Raw genomic sequence first — 17,948 nt, forward strand, 5'->3', positions numbered from 1 at the left:
CGAACAACATTAAGCTACTCACGCAGAGAAGAACGGCTGCTGCCATCATCATCCGTCATCATTTCTGCTACACTGGCAGGGCTAGGGGCCAGGACTCTCCTCTTCCTGTTTTTTGGGGGATGTTGCATAACAGGCAACCCACCCGCAGTAGATGTGCTCGGTGTGAGGTCTCGCAGCAAGCTATCAAATACGGCCCATTTCTGGGCTTTTTAAAAAAAAAACGCTATGCGTCGCCAGGTGTTTCATCGGATTTGAGGTGTTACCTCCTTTGACAGTATCACAGTATCAGCTTAAAGCACTTGTTGCAGGCTGCTGAGTTTGCATATTTTGCTGTGAAGTACAGCCAGACCTTTGACCGCTTCGCCTTGGGCATTTTTAATCTGTAGCTCTGCTCTAAAAGAACATACGTACCTGGCCCCGCCTACTATCCTCGGAAACATAAAATGATTGGCTAGAATTCAAAGTGTATCACAGCTCAGGATAAAAAAAAAAGCACCGAAATGTGTGCTGCTTTTCGGTCTGGTTACTACCGTTTATGTCAGGATACCGGTACCCATCCCTATGTATGAATTCTGGTTGTATTTAGTACGACTTTGCTAAGCTATGAACCCGCACCGCTTGATGGCTCTTGATTTTAAGAGCCAGGATATTGAGGGGAAAAAAAATCCTGTCGACAAGAGCTGTAAGTTGATGAAGACGCATTCCATATGGATTGAAGAGTGCTGATGTTCCCTGATGTTTTCCTCTTATCTAAATGTGAATGGGACATTATCACCAGCCTGAATTAGTCTGAGATTGATAAAATTGATCTCGACCTTACCCTGATCCCAACCAGTTATCTCTGCTATGCCAAATCATTCCTACCCTTAAGCTTTACCCCAATGATAAGTGCGCTGTAGAAAATGCACTAAATTACATGAAAACGTGGTTTAGAGGGGAACAGACTGGGCCCCTTCTTGTTTTTTGTCTTCTTCCCTCAGACGACCTTGGAGGAATGTGCGTGGTAGTTCTCAGTGTCATAGAGTTAAACACTGCCCTTTCCAGTGTGCCACACCAAAGTTCACCATAGTGAAACGTGCTTTGTCTTCGCCTCCCCATTTTTTGACTTCAGCTCTCGCCCTCCTCTGTGCTTGACATTTGACTGTGTGTGGGTGCCTTTGGTCTCTATAGGAAATCGTGCTCTCAGGCTCTGCTGGAGCCCCAGATGCACACAACTGGAGTCCAGAGCCAAAGATTTGCCCTTTGTCCAGTGTTGTTGAGCGTGACCCGTCACGAATGCATGTATGCCGAAAAGAAGCAGAGCCATTCTGGATCTTTAGAACTCTAAATGTCGCCATGTTTTTCCACTGCCTCTGGGTATTTTGCTTTGTAGCCCTGAGGTTATGTCCAAAGCGTGCTTTAAAAGACTTCACTGAAATCCTCTTAAGCTTGACGTAGATGTAACAAATCATGCTTCTCAGTGCTCGGTCTCTGACCTAATCTGTCAGTTATTGCCAATACCCATACTGCAACTGTCACACACATTCCCCTGAACTTTATCTCAAATCTTTAAAAAAAAATGTTGTTTGATCTTGAGCAACACCAGGAATTTGAGCATGTTGTGATATCTTGCAGAGAATTAGACAATCTACAGATGCTGTGGCAAGTCAACAATCTGGGTTTGATTGTCTACTTGAAGCTACTTGAAACAACTGTGTCAGACCAACATCTGGGCATCTGATCCGATGATGTCATGTGTTCTGCTTTTGCCGCCTTGAAGTTTACTCTTTGAGGCAGTTTTCTTGAAGCCCTTTCCACATGGATGCTAATGCCATTTTCCTTTGCACCTGCGGCTTAACAACTGGAGAGGTTCTTACTGTTGGCCTGCCTCCATCCTCAAACACTCTGCTGGGTACTGGCTTGGAAGATTGTGTGGATGCTCTGGTGGGACAAGCCTGGGGGGGTTAGGGTTAGGCACCCTGATTGGAGAGTTCCTCGTTTGGTTACTGGTTTTGAGGTGTGTGTGTGTGTGTGTGTGTGTGTGTGTGTGTGTGTGGTGGGAGAGTGGCAAGCTAACAAAACAATGGATGCTTTGTGAGAGGGGTCCCACCATGACAGGATTGTTGGGGGGAGGAAGCAAGGGGGTGGTCAGGGCTTAGCGAAGCGTAGCCACTTGATTAGTCAGGGCTCTCCCTTTGCACCTCCTCCCATCCATCTCTCGTCCCACCCTCCCTCCTTATCATTCTCTCACTGCTTTTCCCTCCCCGCTAACTCGTGGAAGCAGAGACATTGGAGCCGCTCTGCACGGACACATCGCAGGGTTTTCGGCTCGTCATTGAGGATGTTTTGGAGGTTGATCAGAGTTGCTTGTTGCAGCATCTTCCCTGACTGTCCGAAATGTTTGTTGTTCTCAGGTAAGTTGTCTCGTGTTGTCATCCTTTCTAGTCCACCCCGACCTGTCCTTGGTCGCTGACTTGCATTTCATCTCCGCTGGGCTGCAGTTGTGGTATTGGATGACTGTGCACAGTACTGTCGGGCTGGCTTCTGATGAACGAATCATTTCAGTGTCAGTTGTAGCGGTATTTTTATGTAAAGCTGCAGGAATGTATCTTTTTATGTCAGTTTTATCAATCTGTTTATGACAACATCAGTGGAAAACTCCAGAACAGTGAAATCCTGCAGTGTAGAAGTTTCACAAACCCATTTCACTTTCCATTTTGCGGTGGATATCAGCTGAGGTTTGTGTGTCCAAGGAGAATGTAGGGGTTGGTGTTGACAGACTATTGCCTCAGCTGCGTTGACCAAATTGTCAGTGTTATTAGGATCTCCATGCTTGGGATTGCTTTCTCACCCCACCCACTGTCTTTCTTTGTCAAACACACACGCCCTCGGGGACATTGGAGGGTCAGGGTAATTCCTCACATCCTGTGCGGGGAAAAATGCAGAGCAGCACTCCATCACTCCCTTTGTGAGAAAGTTTGATTCCCCCTAAACTCATTGCATGTCCTGCAAAAACAGCATGGACCTCCTTTTTAATGCAGAAGGTTGTTTGCTGTTTATATCTTTAACTTCCTTCTGTTATTTAACTCGGCACAGTCACATTTGGCTTTCCTGTCTAATTCGTTAATAAAACAGGCCCTCTGTGACTGAGAGATGAAGGAAAGCTATGAAAATTAAGTTTGGGAGAAGAGCCACATGGAATGGACTTTATGAAATAATCAACATGTGTCTAAATGGAGCTTAGAAGTCACTGTTCTCATAGGGCTCTGCCTTGACTCCAGAGTCCGCATGTTCCAGTGTAGGGTTGGCCAATAAGCAAAATTTATTGATTATAGTGCTGCACCTTCATTATTTGTATTGATTTATTTTTTGTACAGTCAATGAAATGTCAAAGTCCTGATTGCTAACAGCACACATTATCTACTCTTAAACTGATTTAATTATTTATTTTTTTTGACTCACCAGCAAGACAAAGCAGCTTATGATTGGCTACATTGCCATTTCCACTTTGGATAAAGTTTGTAATGATGTTGTCACACACATGAAGCCGTAGTATTGGCAATACTTCACTTGATTTTAACCTAGCTAAATTACCAACTGTGTAAATTCTTCCAGCTAATACATAATTTGTCATTTTATCCTCACCTAGCTTTTGCTGTATGGGGGTTTGCCAAAGTACTGATTAAACAAGTAGTCAATTGATTAATTTTTTGCATCATTCATAAAAATGACATGCCAAACCTTTTCCAGCTGTATTTTATGTTCATCATATTAATGGACGCAAAGTGACATCACTTTGGTGTTTGAAACTGAGATTTATTACATTGTTAATTTTAGGCTCATCATTAAGCAGGTTTAGCAACAATGAGTGGCTGTCTAACTTGCAGGTCTTGTTGGCGCACACAGCTTACATGTAGTGAAATGTGCTGTATAAATAATATTAGATTACCTGGATTTTACCCTGCTCTGAATATTAGTGCAATTTTTTTTTTAAACCCTCAAAGTTGGATAAATGAAGAACATTTTCCCCCTCTGTACGAATACAGAACGCCATATGTTCTCAGAATGAGTTTCATGGTGGAACCAGTTTTTATAGAGAAGCCGGTTAGTCATCCACCTCACACTTGTGCAGCATTTCTCTTTGCTGTCCAGCAACACCAAGGTCTCAAGACTCTTAAGTGGATACCACTCCCACTGCTGTTTCAAAAGAAACGCCTAAAAAGCATGTCTTTTCATGCTGCACTAAAGTCAGCTAATCACCTCCAGATCCATATTAAATGCATCAACATGATGTGTTTATGCAGGAGTTGGTGAACTGTTCCTTTAAAACTCCCTTAGGTAGCTTTTAATCAGATACTCTGTGCATCTTGATTAGCAGTTTTCAGGAACGCAGATGCAGCTCTCTGGAATTTCTTGTTCGCATTCTTTATGTAAAAGGTAAATAAAAACAGCACAAGGATTTTTATTAAATTGAAAATGGTGCAAAGACAACACAAGATGTTTAAACACATTGTCCTTATTAGAATTTGATGTTACGTTTTGCACTGTTGTAACTTCATTTAGTCTGAGACCTGTGTTTTTCTTTTCTTTTTTTTCCTTCATGTTTCTACAGAATGAAAAGGGGAATCATCTAGGATCAAAGTAATGGCTGTCCAGGCTGGCATCCAGGTAGGCTCATCCCCCATCTCAAGTCTGATATACATGAAGCTCACAAACACATGGATGTTTAATTTCAGTTTAAACCAGTGCTGTCCTCATTCTGGGCTTGTACAGCCACTATATATTTTAGCACATGCTGTAGGGCTAACTTGATTTTGAGTCCTTATCGTAGCGCCCCCTTTGGGCCAGTCAGAGCCTCAGTGCCATGCTGAGGGAAGAAGTTCCCACATACTGCACGTTGTGGTGTTCAAATTAAAGAAGTGCAGACATCTGTCTTTCCATTCAACAACTGTGGTGAGCCCACCTGTGTTGCAGCATGCCATCTTGTTTTTGTTATGCATGTCTGACGTTCCACTGCTCGGACCCTGAGGAGTTTCCCTGCACATTTTTAAGGGGGGAGTGGGTGGAATGCACAATGGTTTTTATATATTTGTTTGTTTGTTTTTTCTTTCCCCCTCTCTCTACCCCTCCCAGCAACGAAGTGTTACCCATCCCAAAAACCAAAACAACACATGTATCATATTACAAATTTGTCACATGCTTTTCTCTGGTCTGGAAAGTCCTGGCTCTCGCTGCCTGTCTTGGACTGAAGATATGCAAAATATGTATCTCAGTGCTATGTGGATAACATGTGGCAGGAAAGCTCTCTGGCTGATGCCGATGTGTTGATGAGGCTTTTGGGAGCTGTCGATGAACTGTGGTTGGATGCTGCAGATTAAGAAAAGTTTACGTTACTTAGAAAGTTTGCCTGCGCCAGATAATATTCAGTTTCCTTTGTAGTTTATGTAGCACCGTCTCTTTTTAAGTTTTCTTTTGTTTTCCCCAAATAATGGTTTGGTAGCACCAAACTATAATCTCAGTGAAATTTGGAATGTAAAAAAACAAGCTGGGTAAATGAGAGTATAAAGGAAAAGATTTTGCTTGCCCAAAAAATGCATCAGTTGTTCACATGTGGAAGTAAGGTCCTTCTTTATAACTTTTAATTTGGATTATCAGACCTTTAGCAGCATCTCATGCTTCTTCAGTGCCACAGAGCAGACCAAACAGAACAACGTAGATGGAGAAGAAGGGTATTTAGTGGGTTTTATTTTCCAAATATCAATCAGTCACCCTGTGAGGTTATTGATCCGTATCAGATTGTAGTGATGATGCAGACTGTAACACTGCAGCGACTTCCACAGCTCGACTCAGAGCTTCACTGCCTATGTAGAGCACCATCACATTCGATAATCGGTCACACACTGACTGCTCTGCTCACTCATGCTGAAGATGTTATTCACTCATGGAAGTCTAAGCGGCATATGCGTTCATCTATAATAGCGTCAGTACAAATGCAGCGATTATCATATGTAATGTCTGAGGCTTTGTTGCCCCTGAAATCTCTTGTGATAGTAGCTGTGGGTTAAAAATCACACCAAGATAAAAATAGATGGGCGTTTAGCAGAACTTTCCTATCATGTGAGAACACAAGTGAGAAACTGAGATAGATATCTGTAGACATAGACAGTGTATGTACGCACGCGCACATATGGATGTATGGATTTATTTATTTTTGGGTGTGCACTGAGAACAAAAGTAGCAAGGGGGGGGGCAGCAACATTAGCTTGAATTTGTAATGACCACAGTCACACTTTCAGCTCTGCTTTGGTCTCCACCACCTCCTGGGGGGAATATCAAATTCCTTAACTGCCAGATGCTCAATATGCTGGTTGTTGCTAAAACAGAAAATGGATTAGCAGAAATGACTACAACCACTAAACAGACATAACAGACAGGAAAAACTTTGGTAAGATGATAATGGTCACCTATAAACTCGACCAATCAGAAAGCTCATATCATTCTGAAAAGAACAGAGTGACTTTGCTAGCTTAGCCTAGCCAAACCAATCTGCTGTGGGTTTGTTATAATCCTAATGGGTTTAAAGGTCAGTCAGGCCATGGGAAGTAAGGAAAACTCTTACATTGGGGAAATTATCCTTCAGATCCGGTTGAGCTACACAACATTTAACTTGATAAATTCTTGTTTTCAATGGACGTCTTTTGCATGAGTCATTGAAATAAAGATTAAAAAAAATGTTTTGCATTCATGTGACTCTTTCCTAGCTTGGTGTGCTCAGAACACTCCATAAAGACTCTTATTCACCCATTCACACACTGCTGCCATTGGGGAGCAACTTGGTATTTAGCATTTTGCCCGAGGACACTTGGAGGTCAAACCACCAATGGTTTAATCAGGGGTCAACTTCTTTTACCACCCTCAGGATTAGTTAAAGAGAACACATCAAGATATTACTAGATGGAGAGAGATGTATAGATGTATCTCAGTGTTCCCCTTTGACCTTCTTACTATTTGCTATTGTTTGAGGGAATTTAATTGCCCTTGGTGTAAGTGGCTTAAGGTAAGAGCATCAGAAACTAGTAATTCAAGTAATTGGCAACATACAGGCACAAAGCCCCCCCCCCCCCCCTCTTTTTTTTTTTTTTTTTTTTTTGGGATTACCAATACACAATCCTGTACCTAATGAGTAAACAGAGAAGGGTTGTTTGGGGAGGGGGTCAATGTTGAATTCCCCTATACTCGCCTTCATTAAGCTTTAAAACCTGAATGTTCGCTGAGCCTACATACAGTCAGGTGCAAGTACTAGTTTGAGAAGTGACGTAAAAGGTGCTGTGCCGATTAGAATTGCTGCCTGACCACTGGGGATAATCCAAAGTTGCACTACGCTGCATGTTGCAAAAAATAACATGCGTTGTTGTGACTGTAGAGAACACCGTGGGCAGGTTAAGCTTCTGAGCTGTTGCGTAATCGGTGTCTTTTGAAGCGAGACAACCTTGAGACAGCGGGACCGTTCTGAACATCGGGCGTTTTGCCACTTTCCCGTGTTTTTAAGCTCCTCAACACTTTGGGGTCAAAGGTGGTATGACATGGACGAACATGGGGCTTTATCTCAGTTCAGACAGATCCACTATCACCAAAGGATTATTTACATCTACCCTCATTCAGGTTTACCTGTACGAGTCTGTTTTGGCTCTTAAAGCTCTTCAAAGTGCAGACATTGGAAAGCTGCAGGCAGGGACCCCAACACGGAGCACATCAGCTTTCAGCAAAAAGAAATGTGATGATCGTTAAGTTAGAAATAACAAGAAAAGAGGTCCTGTTTTGGAGGTGGGTTGCAAAGCGGCTTGTATGTAGGCTAAAGCCTCAAATAGCACCTCAAATAGCATCATTGTATCATCTAATTTAATTGATGCATGGAAGTTCATCAGCTGAGCCATCAGCTTGTATGAGCTGGCACTGTTGAACCCAACTTTATGACTCGTCTAACACTGTGAGATCAGATGTGATTGAAACCTCTCACTCTACAAACAGGATTCAAGTTGGATGTTCGAGATGTATGGGAAACACAGGCTATGATGGTCGTGAATTTTGACCCTTACTGGTTTAAAAGTCAGAAATTCTGGGCCTCTGCTGCTTTCATGAGCTTTCCTCTTGAGAATCCCCCAGCTTAATGGCTGTGCCGTATTAAATCACCGGAGCAGAACCTCAAAGTCAAAATGTGATTTGCAAAAATGGAGGGCACACAGCATGATTGTGGTTTTTTTTGTTTTGTTGTTTTGTTTTTTTTTGTTGTTTTTTTTTTTTTTTGGCAGTTAAACTGTATAGGAAGAGCGTGTTTTTGTTTTTTGTTTTTCCCCCACTTTTCTCTCTGGAATCCTCATTATAAGACTGCATATTGACATTGAAGGTTAAAGACCAAGTTCACACAGTCCTAATAAGTTCTTAATCTCTTATAACCTAAAATGAGGGACCATCATGCCCCCAGTTCCTTGAAATTCCCTTTTTTAGTGTAGTTTTATTTACTATAAAGATGGATGCATCTTGCCAAAGACTCAATATCCCTAATTCAGTGCTTCATTGTTTACAAGACTACTCGAAGCTTGCACATACAGTATCCTGAACAGTGTCTGGGATAGCTCAAAGTATCAGTACAGGCCCATTACTGTATAACAGTCTCTCTCTGTTCCGCTGCCCAGAAGGTTTCCTGTTTGTGAATTAGCGTTTGCTGAGCGAATGCAATTCATTCAAGGCCTCAACAAGACTGCGGTTTGTTTTAAGCACAGTGGACTCCGTGTCCCCTTTTTTGCTCAATGGTATGAGATGGATGCAAAGATTAAAGACTGTATCCTAGACAGATGTCAGCATACAGGGTAGGAGGGGGTGGGGGTGTCATCCTGAAGTGAGTTATGTAATGTCTGGACGAGCTGTCACGGTGCACATCTGCTGCTGGTTTCTAGATTACATGGTCGGCTGCCTGTAAACAATCAAAAACTTAAGAACAAAATGGGGTAACTAGTTTGTGCACTTGCATCACACACACCATACAGACCACACACACTCGGGGAGAAAAAGCTTTACCCTTGTCTTTTACGTGACCACATTGCTAATACTCTGACAATCAAGGTTAATGCTATACACAGATGACTTTGCAACCCCATCAGATGTTGTCTCAGGAATATTTTCTTTCTCTACTTTCTCTTTAAAATCAGATTTAGTGACTTAAACCAATGACTAAAAAAGTGAGGGAGAATGGAAAGGAAGTGTGTGACAGAAGAGATGAACATGAGACATCACTGTCTCGAGCTGGGGTCAGCAGCTCACTCCAGGCAAAACGTATTTATTTGTTTTTAGGACTGTCAGGAAAAAAAATGATAAAGTGAATAATGGCTTTTAGTTAGACATGATCTCAATTAAAGTAAAACTGAAACACACAAACTGATGATGGAAGCTTTAAAAACAGGCTGAACTTCAGTGGATCTGTTAGAGCATGTTGTGTGGAGTGTGTGTTCACAGAAGCGAAGTGTGCTGTGACGGCATCCCTGACACGTCCTCTCTGCATGGATGGCTCCCATAAATTCCCCTCATTCTCTCAGTGCTGGGCTGAATGGGTAGGTAGGCTATCATAATGTTGCAGAGAGCCGGTCGTGGAAGGATTCCTAATCTTTAGTTGTTTTTCAGTGTTTTTTTTAAAAAAAAAAAAAAGTCTGTGGACTTGGTGTTTTCACAGACTGTGTGCTGACTGAGGCATGCTCAGACTTATAACACAGCTCCTCATGGAAAAGATAATATTTTCTGTGCATTTGTCTGAACAACAAAAGCCTGGAGGTAAAGGAAGTAAAAGAGTCGGAGAACAGGTAGCTTACCTGCTTTCAAACAGGACAAACTCTGCTCTGCTGTACCTCTGAAGTCCACTTGTGTTGCATTCAGCTGATTGGACATGACTTGTATTGACGGTGTGTGCCTTTCCAAGACTCGATAGTTTAGTTTGTGTCAAAGCACAAACCAAGCCCTGACATCCAAGACAGTTGGCAGCATTTAACCTCCTAAGGCCCGAACTCTTCCACGGCATGCATTTTTAATTTCTCTTTGATATTTGGGCTGATTGGGGCCCGATGAATGTAAAAACAAAGAATTACCAGATTTTTTTCCTTTTTTTTTCCCGATAGAACAGTGGTAGTATAGTGTCCTCGTAAGTGGATATCAGGCCCCTGTAGAGCAAAATTGAGTATCTGGGTCTAAATAACCAAAAATGTCCACATATGTGGACGCCAGGTCCTAGGAGGTTAAAACAGTAATTTGTGTTCTTGATTTTATTTAATTGTTTTTCCTACATGTGCGATTCTTTGTTTCCAGGTGTGGTTTGGGGAGAAGTTTGACGCCCCCTCACTGAGCCCCAAGAGCCCTCGCAGCCCATTAGTGCAGCGGCACGGCCCCGGCCTCACAGATGTCTTCCAGTATGACCAGTGGTTGGCGGTGCGGCACGAGGCCACGCTGGTGCCCATGCAGGAGGACTTGGCCATATGGCTCACTGGCATGCTGGGTAAGCATCAGCTGTTCTGCATCACTTTTTCTTAAACGTTTCCAGGCGTATTGTAGAACCGTGCCTGTGTCCAAACCTGTGCGTTTGGGAATTAACAGCTGACTGTTGCATGTGAACAGTTTCCACCTCCAGGCTAGGAAAGTACTGAAGCGCTATTGACACGGGTTTCCCATGTAATTGGATTTGAATGCCGCTATTCCCAACCAGCTCATAGCAAACCACAGTGGAACCAAATCTTTGATTTTGTCCGTGTGTGCTATTCTACTGACATCTATTGTCTCTTTTAGAATATAGGAGGAAATCAAAGCTGACTGGTAACTCTATTGTTGTTGCTGAATACGTTTGTGTTTTCAGAGGCAGACTTTGAGTTTTCTCATGAGGAATGTGGGCAGGTGCTGACACTAAATGTAAATTATTGGTACCATGACTACAAAGACCCACATTATAAGATTTGTTTTAAACTGTTTGACCATTGATCATCAATCCTGAGAGGCTGGACGTTGCAGAAGCAGGTGGCAAACGGTGGGTAAAGTTCCAGGCCTCGGGGGCTCACTGTTGTTGGTGGAAAATAAACTTTTGTAGAGCAATCGTTCTCACTTTGCGGGACGGTATCGTGGATTTTGTTCCCTTGGTAGCCTTTGTAGAGTTGCCTAGAGCGGTGATTTTAACAATAAAGAGTCGTGGGAACGCTATAATTCCTTCAGTAGGCTCTTGCTGAAAAGCTGAAGTCTTTCAGTGTGGTATCTGTTTAAACAAAAGGACAACAAAAGGCTTTTGTTGTGTGAACGTGATCTTTTCAAAGAACTGGAAAAAACCAGGTAAGGTAGGCTGTTTTTGCATTGAGCGCGGTTACTGTGAGTAGAGATTATTCTGTAATTTAGAAAATATAATAAACTCCTCTCTTTTCCAGGAGAGGAGGTGAGAGCCGAGGTTTTCATGGAGGACCTGAATAATGGTGTGAAGCTCTGCAAGCTTATCGGTGTGCTGCAGACTAAGATCGCTGAGAGCTGCCCCTCTGCGCTTAGCAAGGTGAGTCACGCGGCTCAGCTTCCCTGCTCTCACATAAGGAATGTTTGGGAAGACCTATGAACGCCCAGTATGATGAAACTAAATGAATTTCCTGGACATACAGTCCTTTGTGCTGTGTGTTTGGGACACGTTTTAATAGAATTTGACCAGATTATATTCAGCCTATTGACTGCTGGATTTCTGTGTATTTTCTGTGGTTTGACATAAATCGCCTCGATGTCATGGTTCGTGACGATAAAGGTTTACTTTCTATCCCCATGACAGCTGTTTCCTACAAGGAAGGTAGCATGCAAGCGGGATGCCTCTCCAGGCTCCTTCTTTGCTCGCGACAACACCGCCAACTTCCTGGCCTGGTGCCGACACATCGGCGTGGAGGAGACCTACTTGTTTGAGTCGGAAGGCCTCGGTAAAGACCTACAACACACACAACACACTGCAGCACAAACCAACAACAAGCTGCTTGCTTTCTGTGGTGGAGTCCTGTTTGTAGCTGTGTGCTTGTTACCTTTTAAGTAAGATATCTTTATACAAGCTCGTGCACTGCAGCTTGAACTCTGACCGCCATCTGACTTGCACTTGGGCCAGATTCTGGGCTGTTGAGTTACCGTAAGAACACAAAGTAACTCATTAAAATTCTTCAGTTATTAAACTTTAAGCTTTGTTCTCAGTCTCAAACTTTGGCACAAGACAAATGTAATCTTAGTTGATAAAAATCTTTTAATCCAGGTCATTTAGATGCAACTATGTGAACACACAACATGTTTTCTATCAGCTGACTCCTGCTTTTGGATTAAAAACCTTAGAAAAAGGTTTGCGCTTTCCTGCACGCTTTCCTTTTTCACCTCAGTGTTTTGAGGTTTGTACTAACTGCTATACCATATGTAATTATCCTCAACTTCCAATGTTGGGCTTCATGTTCAGCATGCTAATGGGATGAAAAGGACTAGATCCGGGCTGTAAGTTGAGTCTGCTCTTTAAGCTGTACTTCTTAATGGTTTAATAGGATCTGTTGAGGAGAGCAATCACTCTGAGTACTCTCTATGGGAGATCACTTCATTACAAATGAAAGGCTCCCCAGCAAACTGGATTGGGGCGATTTGGAGCACAGCATGTGTACATGTAGATAAATGTTTTTGTTAGTGCCCTCGAGTGACTGTAGTTATGCTCGCCGAATCCCTCATCGTCTCCTCGGGGAATAATTAACTTTAATGTTGCTCTCGTCGCGTCACCTTTTGGAGTTCAACACGTGAATTCACTTTGTCGCTCCTGTTCTGTCTGCTTCGCCCCATCCAAAGGGAGCAGGAGCGTCAGCTGTTGTTGTAACTAATCGGCTTTGTTTTCCACCTCAGTGCTGCACAAGGAGCCTCGACAGGTTTGCCTCTGTCTGCTGGAGATCGGTCGCATCATCTCCAAGTAAGTCTTTAAACACCGAAGGCACTTTTAGAGGGATTAGAAATGGTTTAAGATTGAATTTCCACTGTGATCTCTGTGCGTCTCAGGTACGGCGTGGAGCCTCCTGTGCTGGTGAAGCTGGAGAAGGAGATCGAAATGGAGGAGACGCTGCTCTTGACAGAGGAGCCGCCTCCGGCGGTCAAAACCTTCAGCGTGTGTTGCCAGCATGGCGGCCTCTACCAACCCGGGGTGAGTTCAGTGATGAAACAAACTGAAACAAACACGATATGAGGTTTTTTCACCTTGAGGCAAAATCTGTGGCCTCCTTTAGCGACGTCGCTGTGTTCGGAGCACGTGTCGTCTGGATTACGATCCTGATAGGTCGCGTAGAGATGAGGAGATGTTTGGCAATTTAAAGCACACATTGGCGTGAGGCTGCTGAACATGTGGTATGTGTGCAACTGCATTGATGCTGAGCCAAGATGGCGTCAGACGGCCATCGGCACCCCAGAGGGTGCATGACGCATCAGAGCCCACCATGTGATGCTCTGTCGCCACTCGAGGTCACGTGTGACGGCAAATGACACGTGACCTCCAGGCTACACATGTGGGCCGTCGTACATATGTACTCGCAGTGGGTGGAAGTGGTCCATCTCACTCTGCCTCACTGATGGAGACTGAGGGTGGTGTTAGGAGGGTTCAGCCCTCTGTGTGGTTCACTGGGTAAAATGATGCACCAACACCGTCACAGTTGATAGTTTTATTCCCAGAGGAGATGGCTGTGCTAAAAATAAACTGCACTCGTTGAAGTGGAAGGCACTTTGGATAAAAGCATCCACAATCCCAGTGTGTCTCTTCCCAGCTGAGTCTGCCCATTACATTTGAGCAGCAACAATCAGCTCCTTGTAACCTGTGCTGCCTGACAGGTGCCTTCATCACCCGGTCATTGGTCTCATCTTTAGAGAAATTTTAACATAAAGTCGACGTGCTGGACTTCAGTGACACAGAAGGTGTAGTTATTGGATGGATTACTGCTCGCTTAAGCAAACGTGAGGTCATTAAAGTAGGGTGACCATATTTTGATTTAAAAAAAAAAAAAAAAAAAAGACACTTGACCTAGTCACGAAGAACTTTAATAATACTGTATGAAAATGTAACATATTTAAACTATGCCTTCTCTGTGCGGTTAATAAATGGTGAAATAAAAAACATCATATAGGCTTTTACAAGTCAACAAGTGCAAAAAAAAATAGCTTAAAAACCTCTGGAAGTAAATAATGGTACAGAAATAAGTCTCGTCTGTGTAAGAAAAATTACCGGGACGGTACGAGGGAAATTTCTTTTGCAGTTCTTCTGAAAAGCTGCACTTGCGCTTTGGCATCTTTTAAACATCATCAGGTGCGCGTCTGTGAGCCCGAACAATTACTTGTTGGATGATGTCACACATATGGGTCCTCTGTAGGCGCATAGAAAACCCGGACATTTTCATCAATCTCAAAAATCCCCCCGGACAGAACGCGAACAGCGGACATGTCTGGGGAAAAGAGGACAGTTGGTCACCCTACATTAAAGGGGACCTGTTGTGCTGTTTTTTGGTTTTTCCCATTATTAAAGATCACCAGTGTTTTGCATTATGAGTGTGTGGGCTCAGGTAGAGGCAGCTCTGAATAATTGGTCTGCAGCTACTTTTTCAGCTCTTGTGCTGAGCTGACATCAGTTTGGCGTTATTTGATCATCTCAGTCATGGTGATGAGATGGGTCATAAAAATACTGAGCCAGAAGAGGGGCAGCCAATGAGGTGCAGCTATTTTCTGGATCACTTCAGAATCTTAAAAAAAATGTTTGCGCCACTCTAAATCTTTGCGCCTTACAGTTTGAGAATTTCTACTTTAGAGATGGATAAACCCAAAGTGCTGCATGCAGGATCAATATAAGATCTATGGAGTAGTAAATGAGCTCTATAGATCCCATTTAAATCCTTGCTGATATCCATTACGTTGGGAATGCAGCATCGCTGCCAGCAAACTTTTAATTTAGCTTTCTAATTGCCTTTTACTGTGTCTTTCCCTTCCTCATTTAGGAGCATGACATGGACAACCCACCCTGCAACTGCTCTAACAGAGTGTCCATCGAGTACCTGTCTGAGGGACGCTACAGACTCGGAGATAAGACCATCTTCATTCGGGTTAGTATGAACGCACACTGCAGTTGAGGTGGGCAAATGAAAAACAGCCAAAGACCACTCATTTTAGCAAGTATGCACGGTGGCTGTTGCCAATGTGTGCATCCCCTGGCAGTCGCAGCGGCTTTAACTGTAACTCAACATGTAAGCTCATTAACCAATTGTGGCTGGATGTGATGACATTATAAAAACGCCGCTGTCCAAAGAGCCAAACTACATCTGTGTGTCTGCAGTTACTGAAGGACTTGTTGGTGTTGGACTGTCCAAACTGAAAATGAGTGAATTTTTACAGCAGCCCTTCTTCTGCTTTGTGTCCTCAGATGCTTCATGGCAAACATGTGATGGTGCGCGTCGGTGGCGGCTGGGACACCCTCCGAGGTTTCCTGCTGAAATACGACCCGCTGCGGGTACTGCAGTTCACCACTCTGGAGCAGAAGATCCTGGCCTTCCAAAAAGGCCCCCCAGGCCTCGGGGGTCATCATGGGAGTTCAGCTCCTCCTCCTGACATGGACCCGCTCGCTGCTGTCACTGATCTCATGTCACCTTCATCCTCCTCTTCATCTTCTTCCTGTTCTACCTCTTCCTCCTCTTCGACTCAAGCCTGTAAGCCAGCGTCTGTGTCCGCCGTAGGTCAGACATGTCGGTCCTACAACGCCTCTCCAGCCTGCACACCCACAATGCCCAGGAAGGGTTCAGTGTGTGCGCCTAAGAAGAACATCCAGATGACTGGGTCCTTCCCCAGGAAGCCTACCCAGCTTCCTCTGCCTGTGACCTCCAAAGGTTACTCCTCTAAGCCCCACACGCCTGTGGGAAGCACTTCCAGGCAGTCTCCTAGCCCTGGGTGTCAGGGTAGAGCTCTGACTTCTGCCGCAGCTCCATCACCTGCTGCTGTGGATCCAAGCTCCACCTCCAAATTAAAGCTCAGACCACCACCTCGCTGTGCCTCCTCTCAGCCCAGAAGCCCCGTCTGCCCTGAGCCGTCCTCCAAATGTCCCAAACCCTCCAGCCCCAGCACCTCTCCCACCTTGGTCCCAGTGCTGCGCCCTATCACTGCACCAGTACAGTCGGCTACCTCTAAAGACACCCGCCCTCCGTTGGGCGCCAGCCAGCGCTCTCGTCTAGCACAACGTTGTCCCGGCTCCTCTGCTTCGCGCCTCCGTCTCGAGGCAGTGAAGCGAGCGAAGACGGCCTCAAGAGCTGCAACTCCAACTCCCAGATCAGCAGCAACGACCCCTTCACAGTCCCGCACACCCACCCCCTGCTCACGGACAGCCTCTCCAGCACCGGCTAAACCTGCCTGCTCGCTGCCAAAAAGCAATGAGGCCACAGTCAAAACTAAGGGACCGGCCGTCAACAAAACAGCCGCCACCCCCTCACGCAGTACTGCCGACTCCCCCGGGCGGGTCCCAGGGGGCAACTCGGGCCCTTCTGCTTCCAACAAAGCCAATCAGAAAACGGCAGTCACAGCTCAGAGGGCAGGGCGAAAACAAGCAGCCGCAACTAACGCCATCAAGCCGACTCTAAAACCGGAACCCGCCCGGGCACCGCAAAACTCCTGCCCCAACATCAGAGCTGTTAAAACAGAGCCCAGCATCAGGAAGAAGGTCCCACAACTGAAAGGGAAAAGCGAGGCGCATTATTTTGAAATGAGCAGTAAGAGGAGGCAGAAGACCTAACCAGCAGGCTGGTGGCACTCAGCTTTGTTCTGCAGAAATCGTCAATAGTCATGAATTGTCATTTTTGTCTAGTTTTTTCTGTGTTATTTAATTGTCTTTTTATATTGTGCTTTTATTCATCCAAAAGGGTCAAAGATGCATCGTTTGTGTCATCTTTGTTCCGATTCGCCGGTCTCTTCCAAGGTCATTTCATCGTACCCGATTAACACTACAACTTGCACAATGTTTACATTTCTCACCTTTGTTGCACGTACAGCCATTACAGATATAAAATTTTGTTAATAAAATCAATACTCGAATACTAACCTCATTGTTTTTTTGAACACAAGAACACCATCATGACTTAGTAGAATGCACTTGAGTGAGGCGTTTGCAGGATAAAGATCAGTTTTTATTGATGGAGGGATCCCAGGTAAGGCCACTTCTGCCCCGTTTTCCTCAGCAGGTTACCAAAGTTGTGACATTTTATTCACCTCGGTGAGAATTCCCGTTCCACTGGTGGACAGTCTGACCTAGAACTTGTTTTATTTTGTATAAATATCTAGATAGGAGGTGACATCATTATGACCAATCCTCCCTGTTGTGTGCCTTCATCAGAAATCCCCTGTTTCTGGGTGGCATTAGAATGTATTAGATGTTGGAGGGTTAAAGTTTTTTTTTGTTTTTTTTTGTTTTGTTTTTTTTAATTTAATTTAACTGATTAAAATTGCACAATGTGTATGAGCACTCATAACTGTGGGTAGTCAAAGAAAAGCCCAGGTTGATGAACTACTGATCAAACGCCTCTTTCAGGCCGACATCATTTTGGAGCAGAGTCTACTTGGTATAGTTTTTAAATGTATAGATATATCTGTATGAGACTTCTAATTTTTTTTTTATTGTGCGTATTAAAAATATAGTTTTCTACGTGGTGGTGTTTGTGTGGGGTTTTTGTTTTTTTTCTTAATATATGTAAACTCTCATTAATAAGGCTTTTTTTTTTTTCTTGTTTGGCACTTTACAGAAATCGTTTGGGGGTTTTTTTGTTTTTGTTTTCTCCATATTTTGAATGTTGATTCTGTTGGTCGTCTCCTGTTTCAGCAACTTTTGGTCATTTTGATTAATAAAAGTGGTTTCAATAAATCTTGGCTGGGTTGGGTTTTTTTTTTTTTTT

The 17,948-nt window shown here is 43.9% G+C and overlaps 1 protein-coding gene across 2 annotated transcripts in view; it reads left to right on the forward strand.

Moving 5' to 3' along the window:
- gas2l3 (growth arrest-specific 2 like 3) overlaps window positions 1-17,917 on the forward strand; it is a 25,892-nt gene extending 7,975 nt beyond the window's left edge. The window contains exons 1-9 of one of the 2 annotated variants that reach the window (XM_005942904.3): window positions 528-2,393; window positions 4,592-4,647; window positions 10,330-10,516; window positions 11,427-11,545; window positions 11,810-11,951; window positions 12,895-12,958; window positions 13,045-13,186; window positions 15,018-15,122; window positions 15,440-17,917. In XM_005942904.3, the coding sequence (XP_005942966.1) occupies window positions 4,624-4,647; window positions 10,330-10,516; window positions 11,427-11,545; window positions 11,810-11,951; window positions 12,895-12,958; window positions 13,045-13,186; window positions 15,018-15,122; window positions 15,440-16,795 (2,139 nt within the window). In that variant the 5' untranslated portion in view covers window positions 528-2,393; window positions 4,592-4,623 and the 3' untranslated portion in view covers window positions 16,796-17,917. Of the gene's footprint in view, window positions 1-527; window positions 2,394-4,591; window positions 4,648-10,329; window positions 10,517-11,426; window positions 11,546-11,809; window positions 11,952-12,894; window positions 12,959-13,044; window positions 13,187-15,017; window positions 15,123-15,439 lie in introns of those variants that run through there. The other variant, XM_005942903.3, reaches the window with a different exon arrangement.
- Window positions 17,918-17,948: the final 31 nt, after the last annotated feature.

This window comes from Haplochromis burtoni, unplaced genomic scaffold (genome assembly GCF_018398535.1).
Source record: "Haplochromis burtoni strain Fernald_Lab_line unplaced genomic scaffold, NCSU_Asbu1 Contig_178, whole genome shotgun sequence".
In the NCBI taxonomy this organism is placed as follows: domain Eukaryota; kingdom Metazoa; phylum Chordata; class Actinopteri; order Cichliformes; family Cichlidae; genus Haplochromis; species Haplochromis burtoni.